The sequence below is a fragment of the Podarcis bocagei genome (genome assembly GCF_964188305.1).
Source record: "Podarcis bocagei genome assembly, chromosome: 14".
Taxonomy (NCBI): Eukaryota; Metazoa; Chordata; class Lepidosauria; order Squamata; family Lacertidae; genus Podarcis; species Podarcis bocagei.
The window spans coordinates 32,597,354-32,624,985 of record NC_138139.1 but is presented as its reverse complement, the minus strand read 5'-3'; the positions used below and the strand labels follow the sequence as shown (position 1 = coordinate 32,624,985).

At 44.7% G+C, this 27,632-nt stretch overlaps 2 protein-coding genes across 6 annotated transcripts; one reads left to right on the top strand and one right to left on the bottom strand.

The window, feature by feature from the left end:
- Positions 1 to 157: 157 nt before the first annotated feature.
- Positions 158 to 19,622, bottom strand: NOXO1 (NADPH oxidase organizer 1). 4 transcript variants are annotated; one of them, XM_081170902.1, is made up of 10 exons: positions 19,544 to 19,622; positions 19,210 to 19,259; positions 7,748 to 7,991; positions 6,796 to 6,876; positions 6,581 to 6,656; positions 5,354 to 5,534; positions 2,792 to 2,985; positions 2,308 to 2,412; positions 1,725 to 1,842; positions 158 to 1,133 (listed from the first exon to the last, which is right to left on the bottom strand). In XM_081170902.1, the coding sequence occupies exons 3-10, from the start codon at positions 7,835 to 7,837 to the stop codon at positions 452 to 454; spliced, it is 1,527 nt and encodes a 508-aa protein (XP_081027028.1). In that variant the 5' UTR covers positions 7,838 to 7,991; positions 19,210 to 19,259; positions 19,544 to 19,622; the 3' UTR covers positions 158 to 451. The 4 variants fall into 4 exon arrangements, with proteins under 4 accessions (XP_081027028.1, XP_081027030.1, XP_081027029.1 ...); XM_081170904.1 differs by lacking the exon at positions 7,748 to 7,991 and having other exon boundaries at positions 19,544 to 19,600; XM_081170903.1 differs by lacking the exons at positions 19,210 to 19,259; positions 19,544 to 19,622 and having other exon boundaries at positions 7,748 to 9,317.
- On the top strand, positions 18,070 to 25,503 carry GFER (growth factor, augmenter of liver regeneration). Of its 2 annotated transcripts, XM_081170948.1 has the most exons (4): positions 18,367 to 18,505; positions 19,597 to 19,898; positions 21,910 to 22,118; positions 22,799 to 25,503. In XM_081170948.1, exons 2-4 carry the CDS (start codon positions 19,701 to 19,703, stop codon positions 22,959 to 22,961), a joined length of 570 nt encoding a protein of 189 aa, XP_081027074.1. In that variant the 5' UTR covers positions 18,367 to 18,505; positions 19,597 to 19,700; the 3' UTR covers positions 22,962 to 25,503. The 2 variants fall into 2 exon arrangements, with proteins under 2 accessions (XP_081027073.1, XP_081027074.1); XM_081170947.1 differs by lacking the exon at positions 19,597 to 19,898 and having other exon boundaries at positions 18,070 to 18,505.
- The last annotated feature ends 2,129 nt before the right edge of the window (positions 25,504 to 27,632 follow it).

The following is a 27,632-nucleotide window of genomic DNA, read 5'->3' as shown; positions in this document are numbered from 1 at the left end:
CCAGTCAGCATGTCCAAGAAATTCTAGTCCAACATCTGGATGGCAACAGGTTCTCCAGCCCTAGTCCAAAGGCAAAGTATGAGGAACCACACATTTAACGGGGTGGTACTTTCAGCCCTACGTAATCAGGCAGCCATTGGGTTTTTAGTTTTGGAGCGGGGGGACTATAACCCATCAGCCCCAGAAAGTATGGCTGATGTGAGAGTTATAGTTCTAAGCACCTGGAGCACCCCAGCTTGGGGAAGGCTTCTGTATCGAGCTAAATGAGCCTGTTTATCAGTCAGAGAGGCCTGCAAGAGTCGCTTCCATTTTACCCACTCTCCAAGCATTAAATGCACACATGTAGGGCTGCTTGTGTTGCCTTGCTCAGTACTGGCACTCGCCCCCCCCCCATTGTGTTTTGGACCAGCTCCTGCTACCCCCCTTGTTTTGCACCCTCTATGTTGCCGTTTCAATGGCAGGCTTGAGAGGATGCAGTGGGGCTGGCCCTGGCCAGAGCCCCTCGCAGGGCTCTTCTGGTGATGGTGGTGCACCTCTGGAGGATTTCATGGGCCTGAGGGCGTGGGGGTATCGTTGGATGACCAGAAGCGGGTTCAGAATCTGAGGAGCGAAGCAAAGTATCAGACGAGCCCAACGGTTGCTCCTCAAAGCCAGAGTCGCTTCGATGCTTGCTCTCCAGGGGCGGGGAGAGACAGCCATGACTCCTTGAGGAACAGAGGAGGAGGGTCTCTCTAGGGGTGCTGTTCCTCACCCTATTCACCTCAGGATTCTGGGGCCAGTCATATCCCTGTCCACTTGCGTTTCCTGAGCTGTCAGACAGGCAGTCCACCCCACTTGCCAGCCCAGACGTGGCTACGGCCACAGACACACTCAGGGAGTGGGATCTCATTCTACTTGGGGGCGTGTCATATTCTTGCATATCCATCGTCGTATTGGTTGAATGAAGCTGGGTAGCACCCTCACAAGAGCCTCTCTGTTGGCTTGGGGAGCTCTTACTCAAGGGACTAGTAGCTTGAGATAGGTTTGGCATAGAGTAACACAGGCTGCTATTGACGAGAGCCAAGAATTTGCTGTGAGGGTTTCTGTACACCTGGAGGAACATGGAAGGGACGTAGCCTGTAGTCCCATTATACCTGAAAGACCAAAAATGCAAAAATGTCAATTTAAAAGCAAAATAAGTTCCAGGATGACAAAAATGTGCTGGTTTGTTTTTTCATTTTCATTTTTTTGCAGGTCAGGTGGGGAATGTTGCTGTGCAGCCTGGAACAGGCTACCTCTCACAGGGCTAAACTACCTTTCATTCTACTGTTTTTTAGTTTATTTTGTATGGCACAGATGATATCTGTTACAAGCATCTCCAAGCTTTTGGTTACTAAATCTTGTTTTAAGTGTATGGGATTGGGCAGGGAGGGATTACTTGCTTTTAATTAGTGTAAAATGCATTGTGATTGGAAGGAAGTTAATAAATCAGTGATAATGATGATAATGATAATAATAATAATAATAATAATAATAATAATAATAATAATAATAATAATATGCCAACAATGTTTGGTGCCCATCAGCAGTTTAGCTGCTGAGTTCTGTACCAGCTGCAGCTTCCAAACCAACCTCAAGGGTAGCTCCATACAGAGTGCATTACAGTAATCAAACTTTGCAGTTACCAATGCTTGGCCACTAGCAGACAAGTTATCCCGATCAACAGTTCCAGCCCACTGGCTTACCAAACAAGCCACCATCCATCATCTGATTTCTCCAGCACTTCCACCACAACCCCAATCTTCACAGACAGTTCATCTGACTTCTTGGCCTCATAAGCCTGTGTGACATAATACAGCATCCCTGAAAGAAAAGAGAGGAACTGTTTCCTGCTCTCTACTTGTTTTCTTAAACAATACACCACATGAGCAAGGAAGAAGAAAGGCAACTGGGACAGGGAAAGGCAACTTCCCAAACCAATATGTAAACCGAAGCACAGCTGTCCTCCATATTGCTTTTCTGGATCTTGCAGTGCAGTTCTTCAACCCAAAAAATGTGTATAAAGAGCCTACATTAGGGGATTTGCTTCCAGATGTTTTGGACTGTCTGTCTCTCCCATTAGCCCCAGCCAGCATAGGTGTATGAAGCTGGGGCTGATGCGAGAGTTGTAGCCCAAAGCAGCTGGAAGGCACCAGGTTGATGGAGGCTGGAATGGACAACCCTGAGGCAGAGGTGACAAATGACCTGACTCAGCACCTAAGGCACCTGCCTGGTGTCCCCCTCTGTGAGAAAGCATTAGAGTCACTTGAGAGACTTGTCCAGACTCACCTGTCTCCTCGGTCTCCTCAGTGGCAGCTGCCTCCTCCATCTCCTCCAGGTACGGGGCTGGGAACCAGGCAATTTGTTTCCAGTAGTTTTCCACCAGCCACCATCCTGCAGAAAATAATGACTCTGAAAGGAAGCTGAGGCCATCTGCAAGTTTCCCCCAGTGTGTCTTTTTTAAAAGACAGAACCTGAGGAGTGTGGGGTCAACTGCACCCCTTAAACCCATGGGGATGATGGGAGATGTAGTCAGCAACATCTGAGGGTTCACAGGTTTCCCACCTCTGTCAATAATCCTTACAACAACCTTAAAAACTATATTATTATTATTATTATATTTTATAATTTCCACCCCACCCATCTGGTTGGGTTTCCCCAGCCAGTCTGAGTGGCTTTCAACAGAACATTAAAAACAGAATAAAACTTCAAAAATTAAAACTTCCCTAAACAGGGCTGCCTATGCATACAGAACTGGAGTAAAGAAGCATACCTGTCTTGTCTTTCATGAGGACTTCAAGTATTTCCCCCTTGGTGGCTCTGAAGAGCCTGTTGCTTGTGTCTTTGGTCTCATAGGCTTCGATGCACCTGTAACTCTGGGAGACGACCGGCTGTGTGATGGTCGCGCTGGGTGGCAAAGGTGTCTCTTTCTTCCCTGGGCCCATTTCAGAAGGCAAAATCACAATGCTGCAAAAGTGGGAGGAATGATTTGTCTGCTGTGATTCCTGCACTGCAGGGAGTTGGACTAGATGACCCTTGCAGGGGATTCCTTCCAACTCAAGTCCTAGGATTCTATGTCCCTTTTTGAACTGGAATAAATTCCAAAGACATTACAGCAGATCGGGAAAACTTGTCTTCTCAGTGAGCTTGGTCTCTAGTCTAATTTCATCCGGGGTGACACCATTTATTACTACTATTGCAATTAATTTATTAACTCCCTTCAGAATCAGTGTCTCTGGGCATTTTACACATAAGATAATTTAAAACAGTTGAAATCAACAACAACAGCAAAACCAACAAATACATTTGAAACAGGACTGAAACCCTAACAAGTGAAAACACACGGTGAAGACTCGTTTACCTAGCTGGGAAAGTCTGTTGGAACAAAATGCCTCAACTGTTTCTGGGAAGTGTAGACAGTGGCTGTCTGTTGTATTTCAACATGGATGCTACTCCACAGAACAGAGGCAGCTGCATTAAAGCCCTGTTCCAAGTCACTCTCCAGAGTGGGCTTCTGAGATCTTTGGAACCTGCAGGAGAAACTCTCCCCGCAGACTTTGCCTAGTATATATTATATTGGTGTCTTTCAAGGCTGGAATCCTGGAAAACATCTCATCAGAAAAGCAGCAGACCGCAATATGGGAAGCAACGAATCAGACCCATGGTCCATCTGTCACTGACTGGCAGAAGCTGTTAGGGGTTTCAGGCAGGGGTTTTTCCCCAACCCTACCTAGAAATGTCATTGAGAATCAAACCTGGGATCTTCTGCATGCAAAAATTAAAAAAATTAAAAATGCTCCACCACTGAGTTAGGGCACTTCCCCGTACATAAAAGCATGCAAAGAAAGTAGGAAAGCATATAAACAAAATAGTGTGGTGCTGATAATGGAAACGTCACGGGTTTGGTTCCCTTTATGGAACACCTGCATATTCCTGCAATGTAGGGGGTTGAACCTTGGGGTACCTTTGAACTCAATAGTTCTATGATTCTATGAAAACATGGCCTATCAATAGCAATGGCTCATTGATATGTCGCTGCTTAGAATTAAGAGAAATGCTTAAAACTCTCATAACCATAAAGAAACTCTGGTGCTACGTTGGCTGCAGGCCAGTGAGGTATTTGTCAGTTAGGAATCTTCAAAGTATCTCAATCAATTAATTTGACAGATCAGTTCTATAAAAACCCACATGCACAATGATCCTTAGCAGTTTCCTTCAACGTGGCATTTTGCTGCAATTACTATTTCAACCTACTCTGAAATGTGCACGTCTCTGCAGTAGTTCACGTCATTTTCCATTTTGAAAACATACAAAAGTTAATTTGTCAGTTTCAGCTACCAAAAAAAGGAAAGGGGAAAAAAATGCTTTCATGAGCCAATCTGTAATGACCACTCTTACATCTGTCAGAGTTTGTTTGCAAACGACAGTCAGCAGATCGCGAAGGCAGCTCTGAGAGTCATAACTAAAAGGTGTTTATTTCAGCTCAATCCATTTACCACCCTTTCTCCTCATCCTTGCCACAACCACACTCCCATGTGTGCAACCCTGAGAATTAAAATCAGTACAATGAATAAAGCTGAATTCAGACACAGAATCACTTCCACCATATAGGAAGCTTCGTTGTATTTTGGCATAATATTGGAAGTGGCAAGCCACTGGCCTGCTAGGGGCTGGCAAGCCAAAGTTGGAAACCACATGTGAAGTGGGTTTGCAAACAGCGGTTTGACTTAGCTTTAGAGTTGGTCTGAACAAACAAGCCGCAGTGATGGGTGTTGCTTTGTTCTCGACCACACACACAGGAGTGCTGTGAAGGTGAGAGATGAAAGTTGGCAAGCAGCTCTGACCCATGAAGTGACTGTTGTCACAGAAGGCTGGTCACCAGGCCAAGGAGTGACAGAACCCTACCAGAATTTTTATAGGTTTTGGGGGTCATTCTGGAATGATACAGATCCCTTCCAAACCTATGATCCTGTATCTGTGAGGTTAAAATTTATATGAGAAAACTTGCAGAGCCGGCCAAACCAGTTCCTTTTTTAAGTTAAGGGCCTTAGCTGGCCAGTTAACTGCGACCATTAACATATCTAAAGAGGTTGCCCGGCTGCCCGAGTTTGCTTTTCCCTCTCCTCCCTCCCCATCCCTTTTCTTTTTCTGTTGTGTCATTTAGATTGTAAACCTGAGGGCAAGTTTCCATATTATACTTAATTGTTGCAACCCCCCCCCCAAAAAAAAAACAACAACAACCCCACCATTAGATATATAAAATGCACACAGAGACACCAGTCCTTCTAAATACCTAGATATATATATACTTTCATTTCTTAAAAAACGACAGTACCTGTTCTCTGGAAAAGAAGGGTCCATATCTCGGCTTTGTGCTTCAAAAAAATGGACGACATCCTCTCCCTGGGAGATCCTGGCTTTTGTCTTCAGGAGCTCCTGACAGTAAATCTCCAGCAACATCAGACTCTCCCGGCACCTGCTCAACTTCTGGTTCTTCTTCAGCATCACATTTACATCTTGGAGGGGACCCAGCAGAAGGGGGAAGTCATCAAGGGATGCTGTGGTGGCTCTTGGCAGCACTTCCCCATCACCCATCCTTTATACTCAGGGCTGTCTTAAGCATATGCAGCGCCGGAGTGCAAAGATCCGCCTGGCACCCTCCCCCAGATTGCCCAGTCCCAAGTGTGCAGGAGGGCGGAGCCAGCCGGTTGCCTCAGCGTCTCGCTGGCTTGGTCACCCCCGAACTCATGGTGCAGAACCACCCACAGCAGAAGAGCCCACCGTGAGACTCCGACTCATGGGCAGGCTCTTCCCTGGACTCAACTCTCGGGCTCCGGACTCTCAGCCTGGTGCCCTGCACCCCTAGCGCCTATGGGTAAGACGGCCCTGTTTATACTAGTATTGAGGAGGTAAATATAAAACATTGGAAGCTGTCTTATACCGATTCAGATCATGGGTCTACCTACCTCAGGTTTGGGGGATCTTTGTCCCACCCAAATATTGCTGAACTACAACTCCATTGTCCCTAGCCACTGGCTGTGCTTGGTAGGCCTGGTGGGAGTTGTAGTTCAGCAGCATCTGAAGGTCCAAAAGTTCCCCACTCCTGATGTAGTTGATTGTTGTCAACAGTGAGCTATGGAAAACAAAAAACAGTGAGCTATGGAACAGTGCAAGGAACAGTGAGTTGGATCACTGATCCATTTGGCTCACACACCCTTGAGTGCTATGAAACAGAGACTTTTCCATGGCAGTGGTACAGCTGCTGTGAGTGGGGAATAAACATTGAAAGTTGCCTTGTACAAAGGATTGAACCTTGGGGATTGAACCCAGAATCTTCTCCAATCTCCATGCAAGGCGGATGCTCTAGCCCCGAGCCATAGTCACTGCGCTTGTTGTAAAACCCAACTCCAGTGGAGTGGGAATACAGCATTTCCCCCACTTCAAGGAGGAGAAACTAAAAGTTTTCTCTGTTGATGGGAGAGGCAAGGGATGCAAACAGCAGATGTCCCCAATCCAATTAAAATTAAAATATAATGAAAGGCCCCTCTTCTTCCCCTTTTACCTCGAAACCTGGGAATGGTCCGGTCTGACTTCTTCAAGAGACCACTTTCAATAGGGAACTTTTTCTTCAAGTCTTTCTAAGTGATGGGAGAAACAAGAAGGGAAAATGAATGCTATCATGCTTCTCAACAGAGGAGAAATCATTATGCACAAGCAGGGGAAACTGGCCTCCCCAGTTTCAAATCTTATTCCCTTTACATTCAAAAGAAAACTTACATGGAGTTTCTTAAATTCTTCAAACTCCCGGTAGATGAGAATGTTGTTTTGATCTGACCAGGAGACAAAAAGCATCCAGACCTGGGGAGGAAAATAGAGCAGATGGTTCCTACAGGCCCTGAGTGTCTCCCAGCCAGCTCTTAGGGTGGTGGGCCTGCTTAGGACCAGACCTGCCCTTAGGCAGAAAGAGGCAGCAGGTATGGGGGGCAGCATTTCTCTCCATAGGAGGACAGAGAAATGACATATAGCCTGTGCTGGACCCTCCCAACATCTCCATGGGGCAGAAGAGACTTCAGGCATCATTTTCACCACCCTACTAGAGCCAAGCTGACATTTCTCAGAAGCCTTTTTTTTTCCTGAGGAAAAATTCAGTGCTACACTACATTCTGGAAACCAAGACTTATGAGGAACAGAGGAGGGAGCTGGGAATGTTTAGCCTGGAGAAGAGAAGATTGAGAGGTAATATGACATCCTTCTTCAAATATCAGAAGCATTGTCACACAGATTGCTTGTTTCTTGCCACTCTGGAGGGTAGTATCCAGAAGCAACGGGTTCAAATTACAAGAAAGGAGATTCTGACTAAACATTACGGAGAACTTTCTGGCGGTAGCAACCATGCGACAGTGGAACGGACTACCGCAAAAAGTGATGGATTCTCCTTCATTGGAGGTTTTTAAGCGGAGGCTGGGTGGCCATCTGTCAGGAAATCATTAGCTGTGATTCCTGCATTGGAGAGGGTTAGACTAGATGATCCTTTGTCTCCTTTCCAACTCCACAGTTCTATGATTCTATGATTTTTGAGTGAGTTATTTCACAGTAAAATAACCCCCAAAACAATTCAAATCAGGTCCATATATAAAAACAAATTGAAAACAATTCCACACCTAAAAATATTTTCAGACCCAACACACATGCATTAACTGTGGGAGTCGCAGAGGGGCAACTGAAATACCTTTTGTTTTCTGTGCTTCAGCAAGCCCACTGCTTTCACCTGCACGGGAAACCTGCCGCTGCTCATCTCCCCCAGAGGACGATGCTCCATCTGTCTTGCAAGATCTCTTTGAAGCACCTCCTTCCTGCAGGCCAGGTATTTAGGAGCACCCAGGGAGGAGGGGCCAGCTTTTCCCAGCTGGCTCTAAAACTCAGGTTTCCTCCTCCACCCAGAAGTTCCAAAGTCTGGCAACCCTGGAGAGATTCTTTGGGGAAAGGAGGCAGGTATTGAGCCCAGATCCCCTACAAGGTCATCTCTCAGGAGATCAACCTTGTTGTTGTTTTTTGTTGCTACCCCAATACATTTGGAGCCCTTGGCACATTCAAAAGGGTGTCAGAAGCAGGGAGACACAGGCTCACATCTCATAGGGAGCTGCCTTATATTTATGAGTCAGACTCTTGACCCATCTTGCTCAGTATTGCCTTCACTGACTGGCAGCAGCTCTCCAGGGTTTCAGGCAGGGGGCATTCCCAGCCCTAGCTGAAGATGCTGAAGGTTGAACCTTGGACTTTCTGCATACAGAAGAGATGCTCTCCAACTGGGTCACAACCCTTTTATCCACACCCCAACAACACAGCCCTTTCCCCCTAGTTGCTGTCCCAGAAAGTTCATTCCGCATTAAGGGGAGAAGTTTTACTGCACTGGCTATAGCAAGCTGAAAAGGTTACTTCTTTTGGTTTCATTTTTGCGTATTTTTTGTACCATCCCTTGCTCCCTTTGTGGCGGCTTCCAAGACTGAATTACTCTGCAAAGTTAATGGTCATTCTTAACTAGGTTAAAAACCCAGTTTTACTTAAAAATAAACAGATGAAATAGAAGAAAGAGTTTTTTTAAAGCATCATATATGATAAAAAGATATATCACAAGCAGAAATGTCTGTAAGAAACAAATGCACAAGTTGGCCCAAGTGCTTCTGCTGATGAGGATTGCCAGCTTACTAAAAATCATGTTGATACAAGATGCATTTTAATTGTGACATCATCCGTTGCACCTTGGAGGCAGATGCCCTTGACCTGCTTTTGATCCAAAACCTGCCTCCCCACCCCCAGCCTTCCATATTTGGAAAGAGAGACACACAGGGATAATGGAGGGGGAGGGAGCAGAATTTGTTCCACCAATCCAAACTCAAGGAAGGAGCATCTTAAATATCCCCCCCCCCATCACACTTAATTCATATGGACCAAGCCAGCTGACTCCCAATGCTCTGAACCTCCAATCTCTGGGAGTTATTTTATCATGAGTAGGAATTTTAGAGAATTAAGACAAAAACAAAATCGGAAACAGAGATTGCTGCAGCTTGTGTGTTTCTCTGTGGCCAGGAAAGGAAATCCATCAGCTGAATACAATAAAATTCATCCACAACTTTGTTATTTGTTTAAGTGTGTAAATGATACATAGTTAGTGACTTTTTTCTATATCAGTTTGACATTTCCTTCACATTGAAATGAATTTAAGTGACATTAATTTTGTAAATAGTTACATAGCGGACAGAGAGGCAAATAATGTACAGTCGTCCAAAACATTATTATTGCAATGATGAGGATTTCGGTGAGATTTGTGCATTGCATGGGGTTGGACTAGATGACCCTTGGGGTCCCTTCCAACTCTGCAATTCTATGCTAGTCGGACACGACTAAACGACTAAACAACAATAACAAAATTGCATTTATATGTCACATTTTCTCAAAGGATGGTTTCCCCCATCCTCGTTTAACCTTCACAACAACCCTAAAGAGTGGGTTAGGCTGAGAAATGTGGAGAGTGCCAGGCTGAAGGATGGTGTACAAATCACAGTGAATTTTGCACTGTGGTTGGTGGTGATGGTTCACAAGGACTTGTTCAGTGGTTTTGGTGTGTACCCACTCCCCCCTTTTTTATGCCCATGGCAGCCATTTTGTGCTGGTAGCCATGGCACTTTGATCAAGACACCTGTTTTTTTAAACAACAAAAGCACTGCCCCATTATTCAGCTATTTGCTCCTCCCCTCCCAAATTTGCATTCCTTTCTTTTTCTCCTCTCTCTCACCAATGAATCCATTGTGCAACGTACCCTTGTCACGTCTCTGACTTTGACAAGGAAACACTGAAATTAAAGAAATTCCCCCAAAGAAACAGATAGGTACGGCAGTATTTGCAAAGTCAATATAAGATAAAGATAAAGATAATTTATTACGGTCGGAGACCAGCTTATAAAACACACTTGGGGTATAGTCACAGAAGTAAAACAGACAATTAAAACAATGTACAACAATAAACTATCCCAGGGAGTTGACTCAGAGTCACCCATGGAATCGAGTTTGGGGATTTTCATGCCGGACTATTTTGAGTTGGGCAATGGTCTGCGCCTACAGATCTGTACACAGAGTCTGGCGACCATCCAGGTCATCTTCTGATTTTTGCCTAACAGGAAAAGGTCAAATTTTTGCTTTTGTGGGAGGTCGGTGAGCCTCACCAGTAGGGGATCAATGATCTTACTACGTGCCTCTTCATAAAAGGGACATCTATAGAACAAGTGTTCTGGGCTTCCTATCTCTCCCAATGGACAGGTGCAAAGTCTCTGAGCGTACGGGACTTTTCTAAAGGCTCCATCCAGGACCAGCGAGGGAAGAGCCGAGCTTCTGGCGAGTGTAAAGGCCCTTCTTGCATTTCTAGATACGAGAAAGAAGATATATGCTGCCAGTGTGGCTATATATCTCTCGATTTCTCCAATTTTATAGTTGGGGCACCTTGCGCAGTCCTGTTGTCTCTCCTGTTGTCTAATATTCTTTGCCTGACTGTAGCTTTTGCCTGGCCCAAGCCCAGACTTAGAAGGGCTTGAGGGGCAAAACCCAGTTTCTGGAGGGTGTTCAGGACTGCAAAGTCAATATGATTTCCTTAAGATGGCCAGAAGACAATGCTGATGGACAAGTGCTGTTAATTATTAAGGGGTTGAAGTATATTGTTGCCACACATTGGGGTGGGGGGTGGGGACTGATGAACGGACAGAGCATCAGGAAGTGGTACAAACTGTGAGCAATATTTGAAGAATTCTTGACTGGGCAAAGAGAGCAAGTTAGCCACAGTGGGATCTGCTCACGAAATAGGTCTATCTGGCAAGGGTAAAATGCTGACTTGGCTCCACCAACGCTCTGCCTTTAAGGGTTATTGTGGGGCCAGGCCAGCTCCAGGATCTGACGGTCCTCTCAGGCAGTGGAGCCATCAGGGCAGGAATCTGGGGCAAATGTCCATGGGTCCCACTTGGCACAATGACCAGGATGCCCCCCTCAAGTTAACTAGGGTGACGTACCACATTTTAAAGTAAGGGAAGGGTGCACATTTCCATCAAAATGGGAAAAGCCCGCATAAGCCAGTGTGGTTAGAGTGCCGAACCAACATCTGGGAGACCAGGGTTCAAATCCCAGCTTGGCCATGAAGCTCACCGGATGACCTTCGGCCAGTCCCTGCCACTCAGCCTAACCTACCTCGCAGGGTTGTTGCGATGAAGAAATGGAGAACCATATAAGCCACCTTGAGCTCCTTGGAGGAAAGGTGGGATATAAATGAAATAAATAATAAATAAATAAAATAAGCCGTTTGTTCCAAAGTCTAAGGCTGTGTACACACCATATGTATAAATCACATTCCCCTTCCCACCTCAAAGAATCCTGTGGTTTACAATTAACAAATACTGGGAATACTACAGTTCCCAGGATTAATTGGCAGAGAATGTGCTTAAAAACCATGGTGTGCATGCACCTGCTCTCAGGCAAGGCATCCTAAAGGGCCACCTTAAGGGTTGCAAACCCAGGAATTCTCTGGGGCTCTATCAATATTGAGAAATATACTTTATCTGACAACACAGGCTTCTCCTACTCCTGAGGGAAGGATCCAAACCAAAGGATTCAAATTACAAGAAAGGTGATTGTGAATGACTAAGAAGAGACTCCCTCATAAATTCTCCCTCTACTATTCTGTGATTCTATGTTCCCCATGAACATGAATACACCTAGTGAGAAGTACACAGACATAGGTCGCATTTGCACCATACATTTAGGGCACAATTAATGTACATTTCAAGCACACAGCTTCTTTCTCCACCCCTCCAAATCCTGGGGACTGTAGTTTGTTAAGGTTGCTTGGAATTGTAGCTCTGTGAGGGGGTACACTACAGTTCCCAAAAATTCCTGGGAAGAGTTTTCTGGGAATACGGTTGATAAACGTCTTTGGGAATTGTAGCTTCTTGAGGGAAATAAGGGTCTCCTAGCAACTCTCAGCACCCTTAACAAACGACACCTCCCAGCGTTCTTTGGGGGGAGCGATATTAAAGTTATTTTAGCATACCATGCTAAAGTGGTATCATAGCACTTTAAAGGCATGGTGTGAATGAATGTGACCATCATTGAATGGGAAGTCTTGTGCAACAATGGGCTTTGATCTGATCCAGTGAGTCTCTTCTAATATTCTTAGATCTTTCCTGAATCAAAAAATATCCCATCCCAGACCTCAAGTAGCCTTTAGGATTCACTGGAAGCTGATGGAGAAGAGAAATGATCCCTTGAGGAAGTTGGTATGCACACTAAAAAGAAAGGATTGCAGAAACATCCATGGTCAAAAGTCCTGCTTAATATAGGCCAAAGATTGCAAATACTTACAGCAACCTGGAGTGTGAATTTGCATGCTCTGATTTCCTCGTATGTGAAAACAAAGTAAAAGTAAAAATGTTCTACTTGTCTGCCACAATTTATTATCTTATTTCCTTGGGAAAACACCTTTCCGACTCAGAAGCACAACCTAAACATTTGCTAGCTATTTGCTGTCCTGGTCATTTGGGGGAATGGGAGAACATCAGTGTCTAAAAAACTTCCTAGATAGCTTAGAGAGGTGGTCAGGGCAGTTCCACCATCGGCTTGCTACATGTGCCATGTTTCTGGAGGTCAAAGCAGAAATTCAGCATGAGGTCCAGGCCTGGAGCCTCTGCCCTGTTGCTGATGGGCAGTTCCAAAGCTGTTGCAGCAGCCCAAGTGTGACTTCTTGAGTTTCTGGTCCATGGTCTTTCTAGATTCAGAGGGGCTAATACAGTTTCCTGCCAAGGGTGCAAGAGATGGGGGCGGGCACCAATATGGCTCCATGCCAAGAACACACAGAAGCCTAGTTATGCCTCTGCCCTAAGATAGTTGGATAGAAGAATGTTAAACTGTAACTGCTTTTACATGTTTTTAATTATAATTGTTTTTTAACTGTTTTAACTGTTTTAAAATGGTTTGGCTTGGCTTTTAAATTGTGCATCTGCCATTCTCAGCTCCTTTGGAAGAAAGATTTGGATATAAATTCAATTATTAATATTATTAATAAATTAGCATATGAAAAGTTGATGCACATCAATGTCTTTTTTGTGGGTGGTGCATTTCCTCTTTATTTGGAAAAGTAACACCCACCCACACCCAAAGTCACATTCAGTGAGGCTCTAATATGTCAACTTTGTTCTTCTGCTCGACTTCTGGAGGAAAAAAATTCAAAGAAACCCCGCACTTGCCAAAACATCTTAGAACCAGGAAGCAAAGGCTCAGCACCATTAACAAGGCTCAGATGAGAGACCATGTGAATGATCCCCACCCTAAAAGCAGATCAACCTTATGGTAACTCTGGACTTTACAGGGCTCCTGGAAATTCACATTCTTCCTGTAAAAAATAATCATAAAAGTTGATACATTTCTACTGTGTCCAGTGCAAATATCAGTAGCACGTGCAAATTAAGTGTGTGCACACACAAAAGTAGGCAAAGTGTTACGATGTAGCAGTTGAATGTAGAAGAAAATAAATATAAACAGAAAACATGGATCTAAAATTGGGAGATTCTTGAATTTGCTCTTCCATTGCTAGCACCACAGCCAGCCAACCCAAGTTGCATATGTGGCAGCAGAATGTAAGAGGTAGCGCTTCACCCACCTGTTCCACTGCTTCCACCTAGGCAGAGAAGCCAAGCAAGCAGCAAAACTTTAAGGAAAACCCTGCCTCCTGCCAAGTTCAGCAAATGCTGGGGCACAGCAGCAGCAGATGTGGAACGCAGCAGGTGGGGCCAGAAGGTGGCAATGAGCATTTTGCCTCAGGTAGCTAAACTGCATGGGTCACCCCTGCCTAGCACCCAGATACAACCAACATATGCAGTTAACAGAGAAATCCTAGTGTGGTTTATTGAGTCAATTTGCATAGCTCAGTGGCAGAGCATCAAGGCAATTCAGAACTTTTCAGAACTTCTGCAGAGTTTTGCCCATGCACCAGAAAGAATGGAAATTGCAGTTGTAGGTACTCAGACCTACCATCTGCATCAGGTAAGCAGTAAGCAATTCCACAGCGGCCTTTCCTAGCTGGAATGCTCCAGATGTTTTGGATGTGTTAGACTAGGACCTGCGAAAGCAGGGTTCAAATCCCAAACTCAGCCATGAAGTCCACTGGGTGACCTTGGGCCAGTTCCTCTCTTTCTCTCAGCCCAACACAGAGTAACACATGAAACCGGTCCATTCAGTTCAGTATTGTCTACACCACTGGTCTTGAGCTGGTGGGTTGGAACCCACTAACATGCTGCAGCCCGATCCAAGGTGGGTGGCAACAAGAGCGCTACCACCCTGCAAATATATGGGAAAATATTAAGAAATGAGTCCCCAAATGCATGTATGATTAAAAGGATGTCCTGGGTCTTCAAAGGTTGAAGATACCTGGTTTGCGCTGATTGGCAGCAGCCCTCCAAGATTTCAGGGGTCACACCCTGAAAATAGGTCACACCCTATTGCACCAAGTGCAATCTATACATATTAACTCAAAAGGAAAGCCTACCACACCCTTCCCCAATCTACTGCCCCCCAGATGTTTTAAGAACACTAAGAGTCCTGTTGGATCAGAGTTATATACCCAGCTCCATCCCATACATGCTTAAAAGATGTTGTTGTTTAGTCATGTCTGACTCTTCATGACCCCATGGACCAGAGCACGCCAGGCACTCCTGTCTTCCACTGCCTCCCGCAGTTTGCTCAAACTCATGCTGGTAGCTTCAAGAACACTGTCCAACCATCTCGTCCTCTGTCATCCCCTTCTCCTCGTGCCCTCAGTCTTTCCCAACATCAGGGTCTTTTCCAGGGAGTCTTCTCTTCTCATAAGGTGGTCAAAGTATTGGAGCCTCAGCTTCACGATCTGTCCTTCTAGTGAGCACTCAGGGCTGATTTCCTTAAGAATGGATAGGTATGATCTTCTTGCAGTCCATGGGATTCTCAAGAGTCTCCTCCAGCACCATAATTCAAAAGCATCAATTCTTCAACGATCACCCTTCTTTATGGTCCAGCTCTCACTTCCATACATCACTACTGGGAAAACCATAGCTTTAACTATACGGACCTTTGTTGGCAAGGTGATGTCTCTGCTTTTTAGGATGCTGTCTAGGTTTAGGATGCTGTCTAGCTTAAAAGATAACATTATATTAATGTGTAAGATGAGCCCATTCAATTCAACTAAACAATTAGCAACCAAAAGAAACTTTATGAGGATCAGGAAGAGATCAAAAAACCATCTAGCACTCTGCCGCAGGTGGGGGGTCCTGCTCAACATAGGCCAAAGATTGCAAATACTTACAGCAACCTGGAGTGTGAATTTGCATGCTCTGATTTCCTCATATGTGAAAACAAAGTAAAAGTAAAAATGTTCTACTTGTCTGCCACAATTTATTATCTTATTTCCTTGGGAAAACACCTTTCCGACTCAGAAGCCCAACCTAAACATTTGCTAGCTATTTGCTGTCCTGGTCATTTAGGGGAATGGGAGAACATCAGTGTCTAAAAACCTTCCTAGATAGCTTAGAGAGGTGGTCAGGGCAGTTCCACCATTGGCTTGCTACATGTTCCATGTTTCTGGAGGTCAAAGCAGAAATTCAGCATGAGGTCCAGGCCTGGAGCCTCTGCCCTGTTGCTGATGGGCAGTTCCAAAGCTGTTGCAGCAGCCCAAGTGTGACTTTTTGAGTTTCTGATCCATGGTCTTTCTAGATTCAGAGGGGCTAATACAGTTTCCTGCCAAGGGTGCAAGAGATGGGGGCGGGCACCAATATGGCTGCATGCCAAGAACACACAGAAGCCTAGTTATGCCTCTGCCCTAAGATAGTTGGATAGAAGAATGTTAAACTGTAACTGCTTTTACATGTTTTTAATTATAATTGTTGTCAGGGGTACAGGGACAGAGGCACAGGGAAGGCAGGAAATGGAGAGCGATGGAGAGGAATCCCAGGACAGCGAGGAAGAGGATGGCAATGACGCAGGGGATTCTATGAGTCTCTCCAGCGAATCAGAGGATTCCCAGAAGGGGGCGCCCGTGGTCAGGGCAAGGGGAGCCCCAGGGGGAGAGTGTCAGGAGCGGGGGGGGCCAGCAGGGGACCCTAAAGCGGCAGCTGGGAATCAGGACCAGTTTCCCCACCAGAGCGCAGCGAAGGGGGGGGGGGAGGTTCCAGTGTGCTAGGAGAAACAGCTCCGGCAGCAGAGAAGCAGGAGGGGTCAGAGCAAGCCATCATCCCGGAAGGGGAGGAGGGCAGTGAAGGGAGTAGTATAACTGTCAAAAGGAAAGTTAGAGGTTGGGCACGCGCGCCAAGTTCAAATGTGGAGGCGCGCGGAAGTACAGGGAGCCTGGAGGAGGAGCCAGGTCCCAAAGCCCGCAGGAGGGGGGAAGAGCAGTCTGGGGATTCAGCGTCAGGGGAATCCAGGAGGAGCGGAACCCCAGCGGGCAGAAAGACCCTGCGGAAAAGGGAGAGAAAGAGGTGGAGCAGCGTAAGCCTCTTAAACTGGTGCAGGGGAGGGACTGATTCAGAGGGGACTTCAACGGTCTAAGGCTAACAGACGTGGGGGCTGCACGCCTTGGTGCTGGAACCAACTATGAACTGCAATAAACATCCTTGTATATAAGAAGAACTTGGCGTTGGTCTTTTGTGAGCTGAGACCTGAGGCAGCCCTGACAATTGTTTTTTAACTGTTTTAACTGTTTTAGAATGGCTTGGCTTGGCTTTTAAACTGTGTATCTGCCATTCTCAGCTCTTTTGGAAGAAAGAGTTGGATATAAATTCAATTATTTTTATTATTATTAATAAATTAGCATATGAAAAGTTGATGCACATCAATGTCTTTTTTGTGGGTGATGCATTTCCTCTTTATTTGGAAAAGTCACATTCAGTGAGGCTCTAACATGTCAGCTTTGTTCTTCTACTCGGCTTCTGGAGGAAAAAAATTCAAAGAAACCCCGCACTTGCCAAAACATCTTAGAACCAGGAAGCAAAGGCTCAGCACCATTTACAAGGCTCAGATGAGAAACCATGGGCATGATCCCCACCCTAGCTGGAATGCTCCAGATGTTTTGGATGTGTTAGACTAGGACCTGCGAAAGCAGGGTTCAAATCCCAAACTCAGCCATGAAGTCCACTGGGTGACCTTGGGCCAGTTCCTCTCTTTCTCTCAGCCCAACACAGAGTAACACATGAAACCAGTCCATTCAGTTCAGTATTGTCTACACCACTGGTCTTGAGCTGGTGGGTTGGAACCCACTAACATGCTGCAGCCCGATCCAAGGTGGGTGGCAACAAGAGCACTACCACCCTGCAAATATATGGGAAAAGATTAAGAAATGGGTCCCCAAATGCATGTATGATTAAAAGGAGGTCCTGGGTCTTCAAAGGCTGAAGATACTTGGTTTGCGCTGATTGGCAGCAGCCCTCCAAGATTTCAGGCAGGATCTTTCCCAGTCCCACCAGGAGATGCTGGGGACTGAACCTGATGCCTTCTGCATGCTAAGCAGTTGTTCTACCACTGAGCTATGGCCCTAGGTCACAATATTGCTGTCAGGATAAAATGGATAAGGTGGAGGCTGAAGTGTGTATGCTCTGTGGAGGAAAGGTGGGATAGAAGTATAAGAAGGAATAAAGTATGTCAACTAGCCTATAAGTGAATAAACTACAGTATATTTTTAACTTACTCTCCTAATAATTTGTATATAAATTATAAAAGTGGTATATAAATTTTGTTAAATAAAAAAAGAGGAAATGTTCAGACTTTCAAACAGTATGTTATGCCTGAGCCTTCATTGCTGAAACTCCCAACAGCACTGTCATGCTCACAAACACCTGATGAAGTAACCATTGTGACATAACCCATTCAAGTAGAGATAAGGGGCAACAGGCTGTCAACAGTGGCAGTAGTTAGGAGCTTCCCAGCTATTAAAAAGCCACATAGAGTCTTTTCATACTGCCTGAGGAATTAATCCCTTATTTAACGTTCATAATTGCTGGATTTAACAGGACTGGAGCTAACATTGCTTGGATTTGGCACCATTGATAGGCAACTGCCTGCTGCGTCCTCCGCTTTGAAGGCTCCCTTGTCTTTGGGCCTCCAGCACCTTCTTCAGCATGTCCAACCCATCTAGGAGGCGTTTGATGCTGGTGTTCTACTGGGTCAGGAAGCCCCTGACAGAGAAGCCATGCCCTACCATCTCGGTGAAACCTTCTGCCTCTGCACCAGCTTGCAACACTCCTCACATTTCACCCTACTTCACGAGGAGCAAGACACAACCTCCTCCGCTCAGGAGGTCCAGCAGGCGCAAGGTGCTTCGATTGCCCAATCTCACCGACCCCATGTTTTTAAGATCTGCCATTGGCAGCGTTGGCCGGAAGAGAGCCCGCAGGCGTGGCAAGCAAAAGAAGACTCCAGCAGAAACAGGAAAAGGGGTGAGGGCTAGGCTAGAGGCAAGAAGGCTCCAAAGCTATTTGCGGGGTGGGATTGCTTTGGAAGATGCCTTCTCACAATCTCTTCCCTTGAACCACATAAGGACATAAGAAGTGCCTGCTGGATGAGGCCACATTGGCCTGTCTAGTCCAGCATCCTGTTCTCACAGTAGCCAACCAGAGGCCTGTGGAAACAAGAGTATTCTGTATTCCCTTCCTGCATCTTCCAGCAACTACTATTCACAAACGTTACTGCCACTGACTATGGAGGTAGAGCATTGCAGTTTGCAAAGGGTGCTGCAAATTGTAACTATGCGGTAGAAGGGTAATCTACAGTTCCCAGGATTCTTACAGGGGAGAAGCGATAATGCTTTTAATATATGGTGTGTACACAGCCACAAATTAGCTACACCAGCTCTGAGCAAAGATTATAATGCATATTGTTGTTTTTTTGTACTTTTATAAATATTATAAAACCCATTCCTGCAAGCCATGTAGTCTGGAATAAACTCAGTCACCCCTCCCATCATTAATTGTAGTCATAGGAGTTCCTACATGCAGATAGAGCTTATTAATTTTAATAGAGCTACTCCAGAGTAAAGAAAACTGTAGCTTATGGCATTGCACTAAATGCTAATTAGGCTTGACATTTGATAATTATATAGTCATAAAGTAAACAAGAGTTAGAAAATAATTTCTGGTGTTACCATTGTTCTAGCTGATGGCACTGCAAGGCCCAGCAGATTATAGAGGATGTCTAGATAAATGGAATGGGAGAGACATAAAAAGCAAAAAATTGTAAATTGTATTATTTATTTTCTAACATTGTATTTTTTAAATATATATATATATATATATATATTCACCACACCTTAATTTCCATCTACAGTATTATTATTATTCGTCTGTTAATTAGACTGCATTATTAATATTATTATGAATAACTGAAACCTCCTCCCCTATTTTTCATCTACTGTTATTACTGCAGTCTGTTCATAAGAATAATATTATTCTTAATACGAATATTAGTGTTATTAATACTGAGGTCTTCTTCCTCGGCTGCAAAAATAACAACAGCGCCCCTCCCTTCCTAGGAAGCGGCCTACTGGAGTTGCCATTGACAACCACTCTCAGCCTCCTTCCCCCCCCTTGAAGGGGCGGGACCCTTCTGGTCCAGCATGCTTTGCGCGCACCCAACATGGCGGCGCCCAGCCCGAGCACGTCCGGACCGGCGCCCGCTTTCCCTTTCCCCTTCTCCGCCTCGACGGCCGGGGCTGAAAAACCCGCGGAGGGGCAGCCTTTGCCGGCCGCCGAGCCGAAGAAGAAGAAGCCGCCCTGTCGGGCCTGCACGGACTTCAGGAGTTGGATACGGGATCAGAGGAAGCAGTCGGACCTGGTGAGGGCGGGCAGTGGGGCTCCGGAAGGCCGCAGGGAGGGCGGGAGGAGGGAGCCGTGGCCCTTGGGAGCCCCGCGAGGACGCAAGGCAGGAACGGGCGGAGCTGGGCCAGTGCATTTGGGGAGGGGCTCCCACCTTTCCCTAAGAAGTGCAAGGTGGTGTACATGGCTCTCTGTCTCCCCATTTTATCCTCGCAACAACTGTAAAGGTTAGGCTGAGAAACAGTGACTAGCCTAAGATTACCCACTGAGCTTCATAGTTGAGTGGGGATTTGAACCCTGGTCTGCCACATCTTAGTTTAACACTGTAACCGCTACACAATTTGCACAATTCCTTAACAACTATCTCAAGGTGAGACACACAAAAGGTAATTAAAATTACCAAACCAACAGATACATTTAGCATAAGACTAAAACCCTAGCAAGTGGGCACTTGCAGTAAAGATCCATTGATTCAGCTGGGAAAGCCTGTTGGAACAAAAACTTCTTCAGTTGTTTCTGGAAACTGCAGGTGGCTCATGGGGCATTATGGGATGTAAGGAGAGAGGTGACACAGGGTTGAACTTGCCCTTGGGACAGGGAGAGAGTGTTGTAAAAAGTATATATATGACCCGCCTTTTCCCGATCATTGTGTAATGAATCATGTGGGGCAGAGATATTCTCCTTCCTTGTTGAATTTATAGAGACATGAGAAGCTGCCTTATACTTGACTATAAACTGCCTTGAGCATTAAAAACGTTAGGTATGACTGCTGACAGTAAATAACTAAAAGTTTTCTGATTCAGTTCCAAGAGTTTAAGCTCTCTTCAGGCCTCTAGGAAGTAGTGGATCCAATGCCTTTCTGCCCTGAGGATGCAGTGGCTCTATCTCAGGGTTCAAAATTAGCAGGGCACCAGGCATATTTTGCACCTAAAGATACTCCATTTGCAAGCACCTCAAAAAATCTGGGTTCCATTTTTTGCGCCTGGCTGACACTCAAGGTTTACTGAAATGTATGTGCTTTGAAGCCTCAAAGTATATGTTAAGAATACAGTGGTGCCTCGCAAGACGAAAAGAATCGTTCCGCGAGTCTTTTCGTCTTGCGATGTTTTTCGTCTTGCGAAGCACGGTCCGTCGCAACTGCGCCTCTTCAAGTGGCTTAAAAAAAAAAGCGCAAGACGTTTTCGTCTTGCGAAGCAAGCCCATAGGGAAATTCGTCTAGCGAAGCAACGCAAAAACGGAAAACCCTTTCGTCTAGCGAGTTTTTCGTCTTGCGAGGCATTCGTCTTGTGGGGCACCACTGTAGATAATATGTTAAGGAATTTCACAGTAGAGTGTTTTGAAAACTGAAGTACGGCACCAATATTTTTATTGTAAAAACCAAATTAAACATGTATTAACAATGTCTGCTAAAAATGTGGTATTAACAACATGTCACATGTGAATTGCATATTAGTTCATGCTTATCAAAATAATTAAAAAGTGTTGCTAATACCCCACCCCCCAGTGGTGCCTAGACATTCTGTTTTGGTGCCCGCAACCCAAGTCCCAGAAGCCATTTGGCTCTTAGCTTTTCTATCCCAGTTTCTAACACTGCTCTGTCTCTGGAGTCCCATAAAACTTGGTGGTGGGAGATTCCTTCCATTGTGGTTCCGCTTATTGGTGCCCTGGCTCAGCTTGGGAGAGATTCTTGGGGGGGTATAAGGAAGATTTGGACATAGCTTCTGTAGTTTTACTAATTACAGCTGAAAACTATGCATACAAATATTGGTGAGGTGTTCTGTCTGTGCTGACATCACAGCACAGACTGCTGTGCTGACATCACAGTGTGACTTGGCACAGTATGCTTTGCCCAACCTGGCTTAATCCCAAAACTGATTATGGCGACAGTTTGCATAGGCGGTGGAAGGGGAAGCGAGCAGGGCCTTTGACGCAGCTGTGACTTACAAATCTGCTTTAGAGTCACAGTGTGCAGGACTGTTCTGTGTTTTCTCTGGCTTGTTGCTGATGAGTACATGTTTTTTCCAATCTAGGAAACAGGAGCTGCAGAGAAGGAGTTACCTCCTGATTGCCCTTTAGATAGAGAACAACTGGGGAGAAATTCGTGGTCGTTTCTTCACACAATGGCAGCGTTTTACCCTGATCGGCCCACTAAAACTGAGCAGAAAGACATGGTTCAGTTCATCAACTTATTTTCCAAGTTTTTCCCTTGTGACGAATGTGCAGAGGACCTGAGAAGCAGGTGAGTGAACCAGCCAAGTAGGTCCCATGCCTCACCTGCAAGAAGTGGCATTTAGCGTCACAATGGTATTTCTGTTAACCACAATACTAGGTCACTAAGCAGCCACCTTGAGGCTTGCTCTTGTTTCTGTATAAGGTCCAAGTGATGAGCTATCTTAAATCACTGGCAATTCTGCCTGTAATTTTCAAGCCTGGTCTCTTGAGAGTGTGATGCCATTCCCACACTTCCCAGGAATTGATTTGGGATGAGCATATAATCCAATTTCACACCTGTTCTAACACTCTCTTAACTTCCCAACCCAGGAATCTTGGTATGAGGTGGATTGTAGTAGAGGCTGGTCCATCAGGGAAGAGAGGAACTGCCCTGCTAACCTCAGTCTGCCCTCTGCCAATCTCCACCTGCCTACTTCCTTACTTACAACCAGTCTGGGAAGTGGCACCGCTTGCCATCTTCCTCCTGCTCCTTAGTTTCAGTGTTGCCCCTTGCAAAACTTCATAGAGAGGAGGATGGGGACAGAACCAGAAGGAGTTGGCTGTACCTATTATAGGTTCTGGCTTCACCTACTGTTGGGTTCCTTGACTTGCACCCCACCAGTCCTTAGGGGGCACCAGCCACTTCTGGTGAATGGGAAGTTAAAAAAAAATGCCATTGGACTCTGTTTGGTTTTCCCTCATACACAGATTACGAAGAAACCAACCTGATGCCAGCAACCGGCGTAATTTGACACAGTGGTTCTGCCGGCTTCACAACGAGGTCAATAAGAAGCTGGGGAAGCCCGAATTTGACTGTTCCCTTATAGATGAGCGTTGGCGAGATGGCTGGAAGGACGGGTCCTGCGATTAGATAACCTAGCAAGTGCAAGATTGGTTCAGCTTGATTAAAAGAAGCTAGAAAGAACTATGAAATCAAGCCTTGTATGGACTTTTGCTGAAGCGTACAATTGATCTTTGGTATTGAGGTTGTGGTGATACAGGAGGAGGAGGAGGTGCAGATGTTAGAATAGATGTCCTGCCTGATTGTTTCTGATTCTGGAAAAAGTAACAAGAAGGTCCTGAAGTAAGCTAGTCTTATGGGAATTTTCTACCTGCTGGTTGTCTTTTCCAGACCACATACTTACTAGCAAATGCTGCCTTAAATTTTTTTATCAGTACTTTCTTAATAGTAGGAAAAAACATTTCTCCAGCCACTGAACTACTAGGCTGGGGGAAAAAGTTTTAGAACTTTTTTTGCCACCCCCAGTTCTGCAATCTGCCTTCATTTTGTTTGTCTTTATGATCAGATTTTACGTTGTGTCTTTTTTCTTCCCTTATCCTTGTAATCTGGAATGATTTAAAAATTATTTTAAAGAGAGTACTATTTAACCACTGTGGAGCTGCAGGGCTCTCTTCGTTCAAGGGATACTAAAACCACCCTTTTCCAACTTTTGGTGCCCTTCAGCTGTTTAGGACTACAACTTCCAGTGGTCTCAGCACAGCCATTCTGACTGGTGCCAGTGGGAATTGTAGTGCAAAACAGCTGAAGGGCACCAGGTTGGGGAAGGCTGCCTTATGTTTTCCACAGGTTAATTAAGGTACAAAGAAATTTACAGAGTTGTAGAATTCCAGTAACTTTGCTGAAGTCCTAAAGCAGGGAAAATAAAGTAATTTCTGAGTGCAAGTCTAGGTCTCACATTTCAGCTTTGTCAACAGATATTTTTCTTTGATTTCTATCTGTCTGGCAAGAGGGAAATATAAATGAAAGGAATGATTAAGCACAGAGAAATTAGGATTATATATGTCATGTATTAAAATATAACTTGTGAGAGGTGGGGTTCATGAAGGTCATATTAGCCCTACAGCACTGGGAAGAGTCACTGAGCTTCCTTTTTCAAGGAAGGTTTTATTAACTCATCAGAACTTTGTGTGCAGGAAGTCAGGCGTTCTGTGAAATTATAATAAGAAATAGTTGTGCACTGAGATGGACCATTACGTCTTGTAGGAATCCTTGTGTGAACAGCCTGTTGCCTGCATTGGCCGTGGGTTGAAGACCTGGCAGTGAGTATTTGAAGAGATCATTGGCCCTTGCAAACACTTTACATGGGTGGCATTACTGGTCTTGCGCTGCAGAAAGTCCTGAGCTGTGAATTGTACTGCATTTTGATTTAGGGTAGATTTTAACTTTTTACTCACAAGTGAAATTTAGATAACTTGCACTTAAGCAACAATTATGTGAAGCTGTTGGCCTGATTTAGATGTAACCATGGTTTGTTTACATATACAAGCTGGGTCAAGCCATGAGCTTGCGTGTTCCACCTCCTCTTCTTCCTTCAAGCACAACAGGAAGATGTTTGAGCCTTCCATTTTCTCATTTTGTCCAAATATGAGAAAGTGGTTTGAAGAAACCATGGTTCAGTGTTCCTGGTTTGTTAACTATCAAATAATAGTTTTTATATCATGGTTTGTTGCGGTTCTAGATACGTACACTTGCCTCCTCATACATCATGAGCAACTTTAATAGCCATGTATATAAAAACATCTATGAGTGAGTTTCATCACTGGAAACAAACAGGTAGCTCTTGGGCACCTTATTAACAAAACCTGCATTCATATGACTGCATATGCCCTGCCCCAGTAAATCTAAATGTCCAAGCCATTTTATATGAAAAGAGTCTAGTAATACCTTGCTCTACAAATAGGTTGCCTTGTTTGTACTAGATTTCCTGGTCTCCTGCTTTCAGGCTAACATCACAATATAGATCAAAAGACTTCTGGGCTTCAGCATCCTTCGCCAATCTGGTTCCCTCCTGGTATTTTGCACTTACAACTCCCATCAGTTCTGAGACTGATGGGAGTTGTAGTCCAAAATGGCTGTGCTGGCTGGGGCTGATGGGAGATGTCAAAAACACCAGGAAGGCACCAGGTTTATGATGGCTGGGCAAAGGGATTCAAGGTTCTGGCCCGGAGGTGGGGCCTGTGCTTTGAAACACTCCTAAGAAGCCAGTGAAATGGCAGTCCCTAAGCTGCCAGTGTTTCACCTTCATCCACTGTAAGCCAGACTAGAATCCTGCAATTTACAGCAGGTGGACCAGGGAGAATGGCATGTGAGGTTAATAGGCTCCAGCCTGGCTTGGTGCATTTTAAAGCACTTTCACGGTACCTAGGCAAGAAGGTGGCAATCCCATGTGGTGGCTGTACGGCTAAAGGTTTCGCTGAAGGAAAAGTGATGTTTTGTATCTTGACTGAAAAGTTGAGCTGCTCTATATAATTTATTTTGAGGCATTTCTGTTTATCGATAAAGAATGTCAATTATCTAAATGCACTTGATGAAGGCAGTTGGTAAAGTGTATCTCAAAAATGTATTTATTTCCTGGCTGGTGACCAAACAATAAAGTTAAGTATTTCCTTTATTCCTCCCTCCCATTTTAATTTGTAAAAAACATTTTGTCCACATTGTAGGGCCTTAGTAACCAGGGAAGGAGGGACAGAGATAGAGAGTTGGTTGTGGTTTTATTTTCTATTCGCAAGCCAGATTCAGATAATAAATTACATTTGCAGAGAGATAAGTGAGGCATCATATTAAAACACAGAATAGTTTGTAGGAAAATAGTATAACATTCCAAAATTCCTCAAACAGTGGCTCAGAAGGTATTGGGTCCTAAATGGGCATGATCCAACAGAGCTATTCTTCTGTTTATGTTCTTATTGGTGTTGGGCGGGGAAGGCGCAGTTTTACAAGGAAGGGTAATCATCTAATGCTGTAAAGCATGTTGTTTCTTTGTGCCTTTAACAGTTATCTAGAAGGGAGAATTTTAACAGATGCAGTGAAACAGATGGGGAAAACGGTGCCTGCTCAAATTCTCCTTTCTACCAAGCTCTTAATCTTTCATTACAGCGACTTAGAAGCAGACAGTAGTAGATAGGTAGCCGTGTTGGTCTGCCATAGTCAAAATAAAAAAATTCCTTCCAGTAGCACCTTAAAGACCAACTAAGTTAGTTCTTGGTATGAGCTTTCGTGTGCATGCATCTGAAGAAGTGTATCTGAAGTGTATCTGAAGAAGTGTGCATGCACACGAAAGCTCATACCAAGAACTAACTTAGTTGGTCTTTAAGGTGCTACTGGAAGGAATTTTTTTATTTAGAAGCAGACAGTTCACCAATGTCATTTTCCCACTAATTATCATAGAATCTTCTCACATAAGTATATCCACTTAAAAACATCAACAGCCTCTTCTAGGATTCTGCTGTATTGAATGATAAATTCAAATCTAACCTAGAACCCTTCAAACTGAAGGCCTCTTGTTCTCACTTATTCCTAGAATGTGCCTTGTTTCATTGTCTTGTGCCTCATCAAAGGTGGGGATGGCTTTCAGTCAATCAATCAATCAATCATTTTATTTCTATGCTGCCTTTCCAAAGCTAAAATTGTGCTCAAAGCAACTTACAACATATAAAAATTACATAACTAAAAGCACAACAAAAGTTGTAAACAATAAACAAAACATCAAAAAGTATACAACCAGATTGGACAATTTCCACATAGATCCCAAGATCAAAAATAAAGCTACGAAGAATTAACAGCAACCCCCGTCCCAACAAAATGCGCTAAATAATACCTCAGCACAGCATTTCTTTCTTGCACAAGTTTCATGGGGTTAGCTAATAACTGCCCCTTCAGAGCCAAGTAGGCATTGTCTACATTCTCAAAAACTGTGCTAATTTCCAGACCCTAATCCGGGGTGTGGTGTGGGGAAGACCAAGGGCTCTGAAGGTGGGTTGAAAGCACCTGTGCTGAGGTACAAGAAGTCATCAGTGGGTGACGGGGGGGGGGGAATAATGTGTTTTCTGAAAGAACACCTTAATTTTAAGTCTCAGCACCATTACTAGTGGAATAATGGGCACACTTTTAAGCTTCACCTTTGGTTTATTCACATCAGCTCATTTCAATAATATTCCATAATCAGGCACGGTTCGTTTTTTCCACTATTTCTGCATTTAGCAGTGCCCTGATTCAGCCTGAGGGTTGCCACTTTGCCACCAATGCATGTTACATCTTCCTTTTTCTTTTTTTTTAAAGGAAGTGTTATGCCGGTGGGTGACATTAAAGAAGGGAACTCTGAATGTTGCCTATCCCTCTGGCGGTTGGAAAAATGCAGAGAGATGATGACTCACCTGTAATTGAGAGAGAGTGAAAAATCCTAAAGGCATACTAATGAATCTTATGAGTGACGTTTTTTCAGATTCCCCTCTTGGCTCCCCTACCCCATCCCCCGGTAGGAAATCAGCAGAGCTCTCCCCACCCTAGAAGGGGCAGATCAGAAGGAAGGACGAATTTTGAATAATTTTTATTCCTTTCTCCCCAGAGATGGGCATCTTGTTCATTGACTTGTCTTCAAATATGTGCTATTTATAAGCTGTACATGTGTCTGTTGCAAAAGGGTAAACCAAGGTACAGCCGGGGGGGGGGGGGGAGTTACAACAGGAGTCAAGCTTTGAAAGAATCCAGATGCCAGTTGTAATTCTGGGTGTAATTCCCCTC

What these genes read in the sequence shown, in the direction of transcription:
- NOXO1 (XM_081170901.1), bottom strand. Translation starts at nt 7,008, where the DNA reads ATGCTGCCCCCCATACCTGCTGCCTCTTTCTGCCTAAGGGCAGGTCTG. An exon ending in CCTTCTTTTCCAGAGAACAG is followed by an intron (nt 2,986 to 5,353) that starts GTACTGTCGTTT and finishes CCACTTTTGCAG; the next exon opens with CATTGTGATTTTGCCTTCTG. An exon ending in GATGGATGGTGGCTTGTTTG is followed by an intron (nt 1,134 to 1,724) that starts GTAAGCCAGTGG and finishes TTGGTCTTTCAG; the next exon opens with GTATAATGGGACTACAGGCT.
- GFER (XM_081170947.1), top strand. Translation starts at nt 18,188, where the DNA reads ATGTCCAACCCATCTAGGAGGCGTTTGATGCTGGTGTTCTACTGGGTC. An exon ending in CAGCAGAAACAGGAAAAGGG is followed by an intron (nt 18,506 to 21,909) that starts GTGAGGGCTAGG and finishes TTTCCAATCTAG; the next exon opens with GAAACAGGAGCTGCAGAGAA. An exon ending in GCAGAGGACCTGAGAAGCAG is followed by an intron (nt 22,119 to 22,798) that starts GTGAGTGAACCA and finishes CCTCATACACAG; the next exon opens with ATTACGAAGAAACCAACCTG.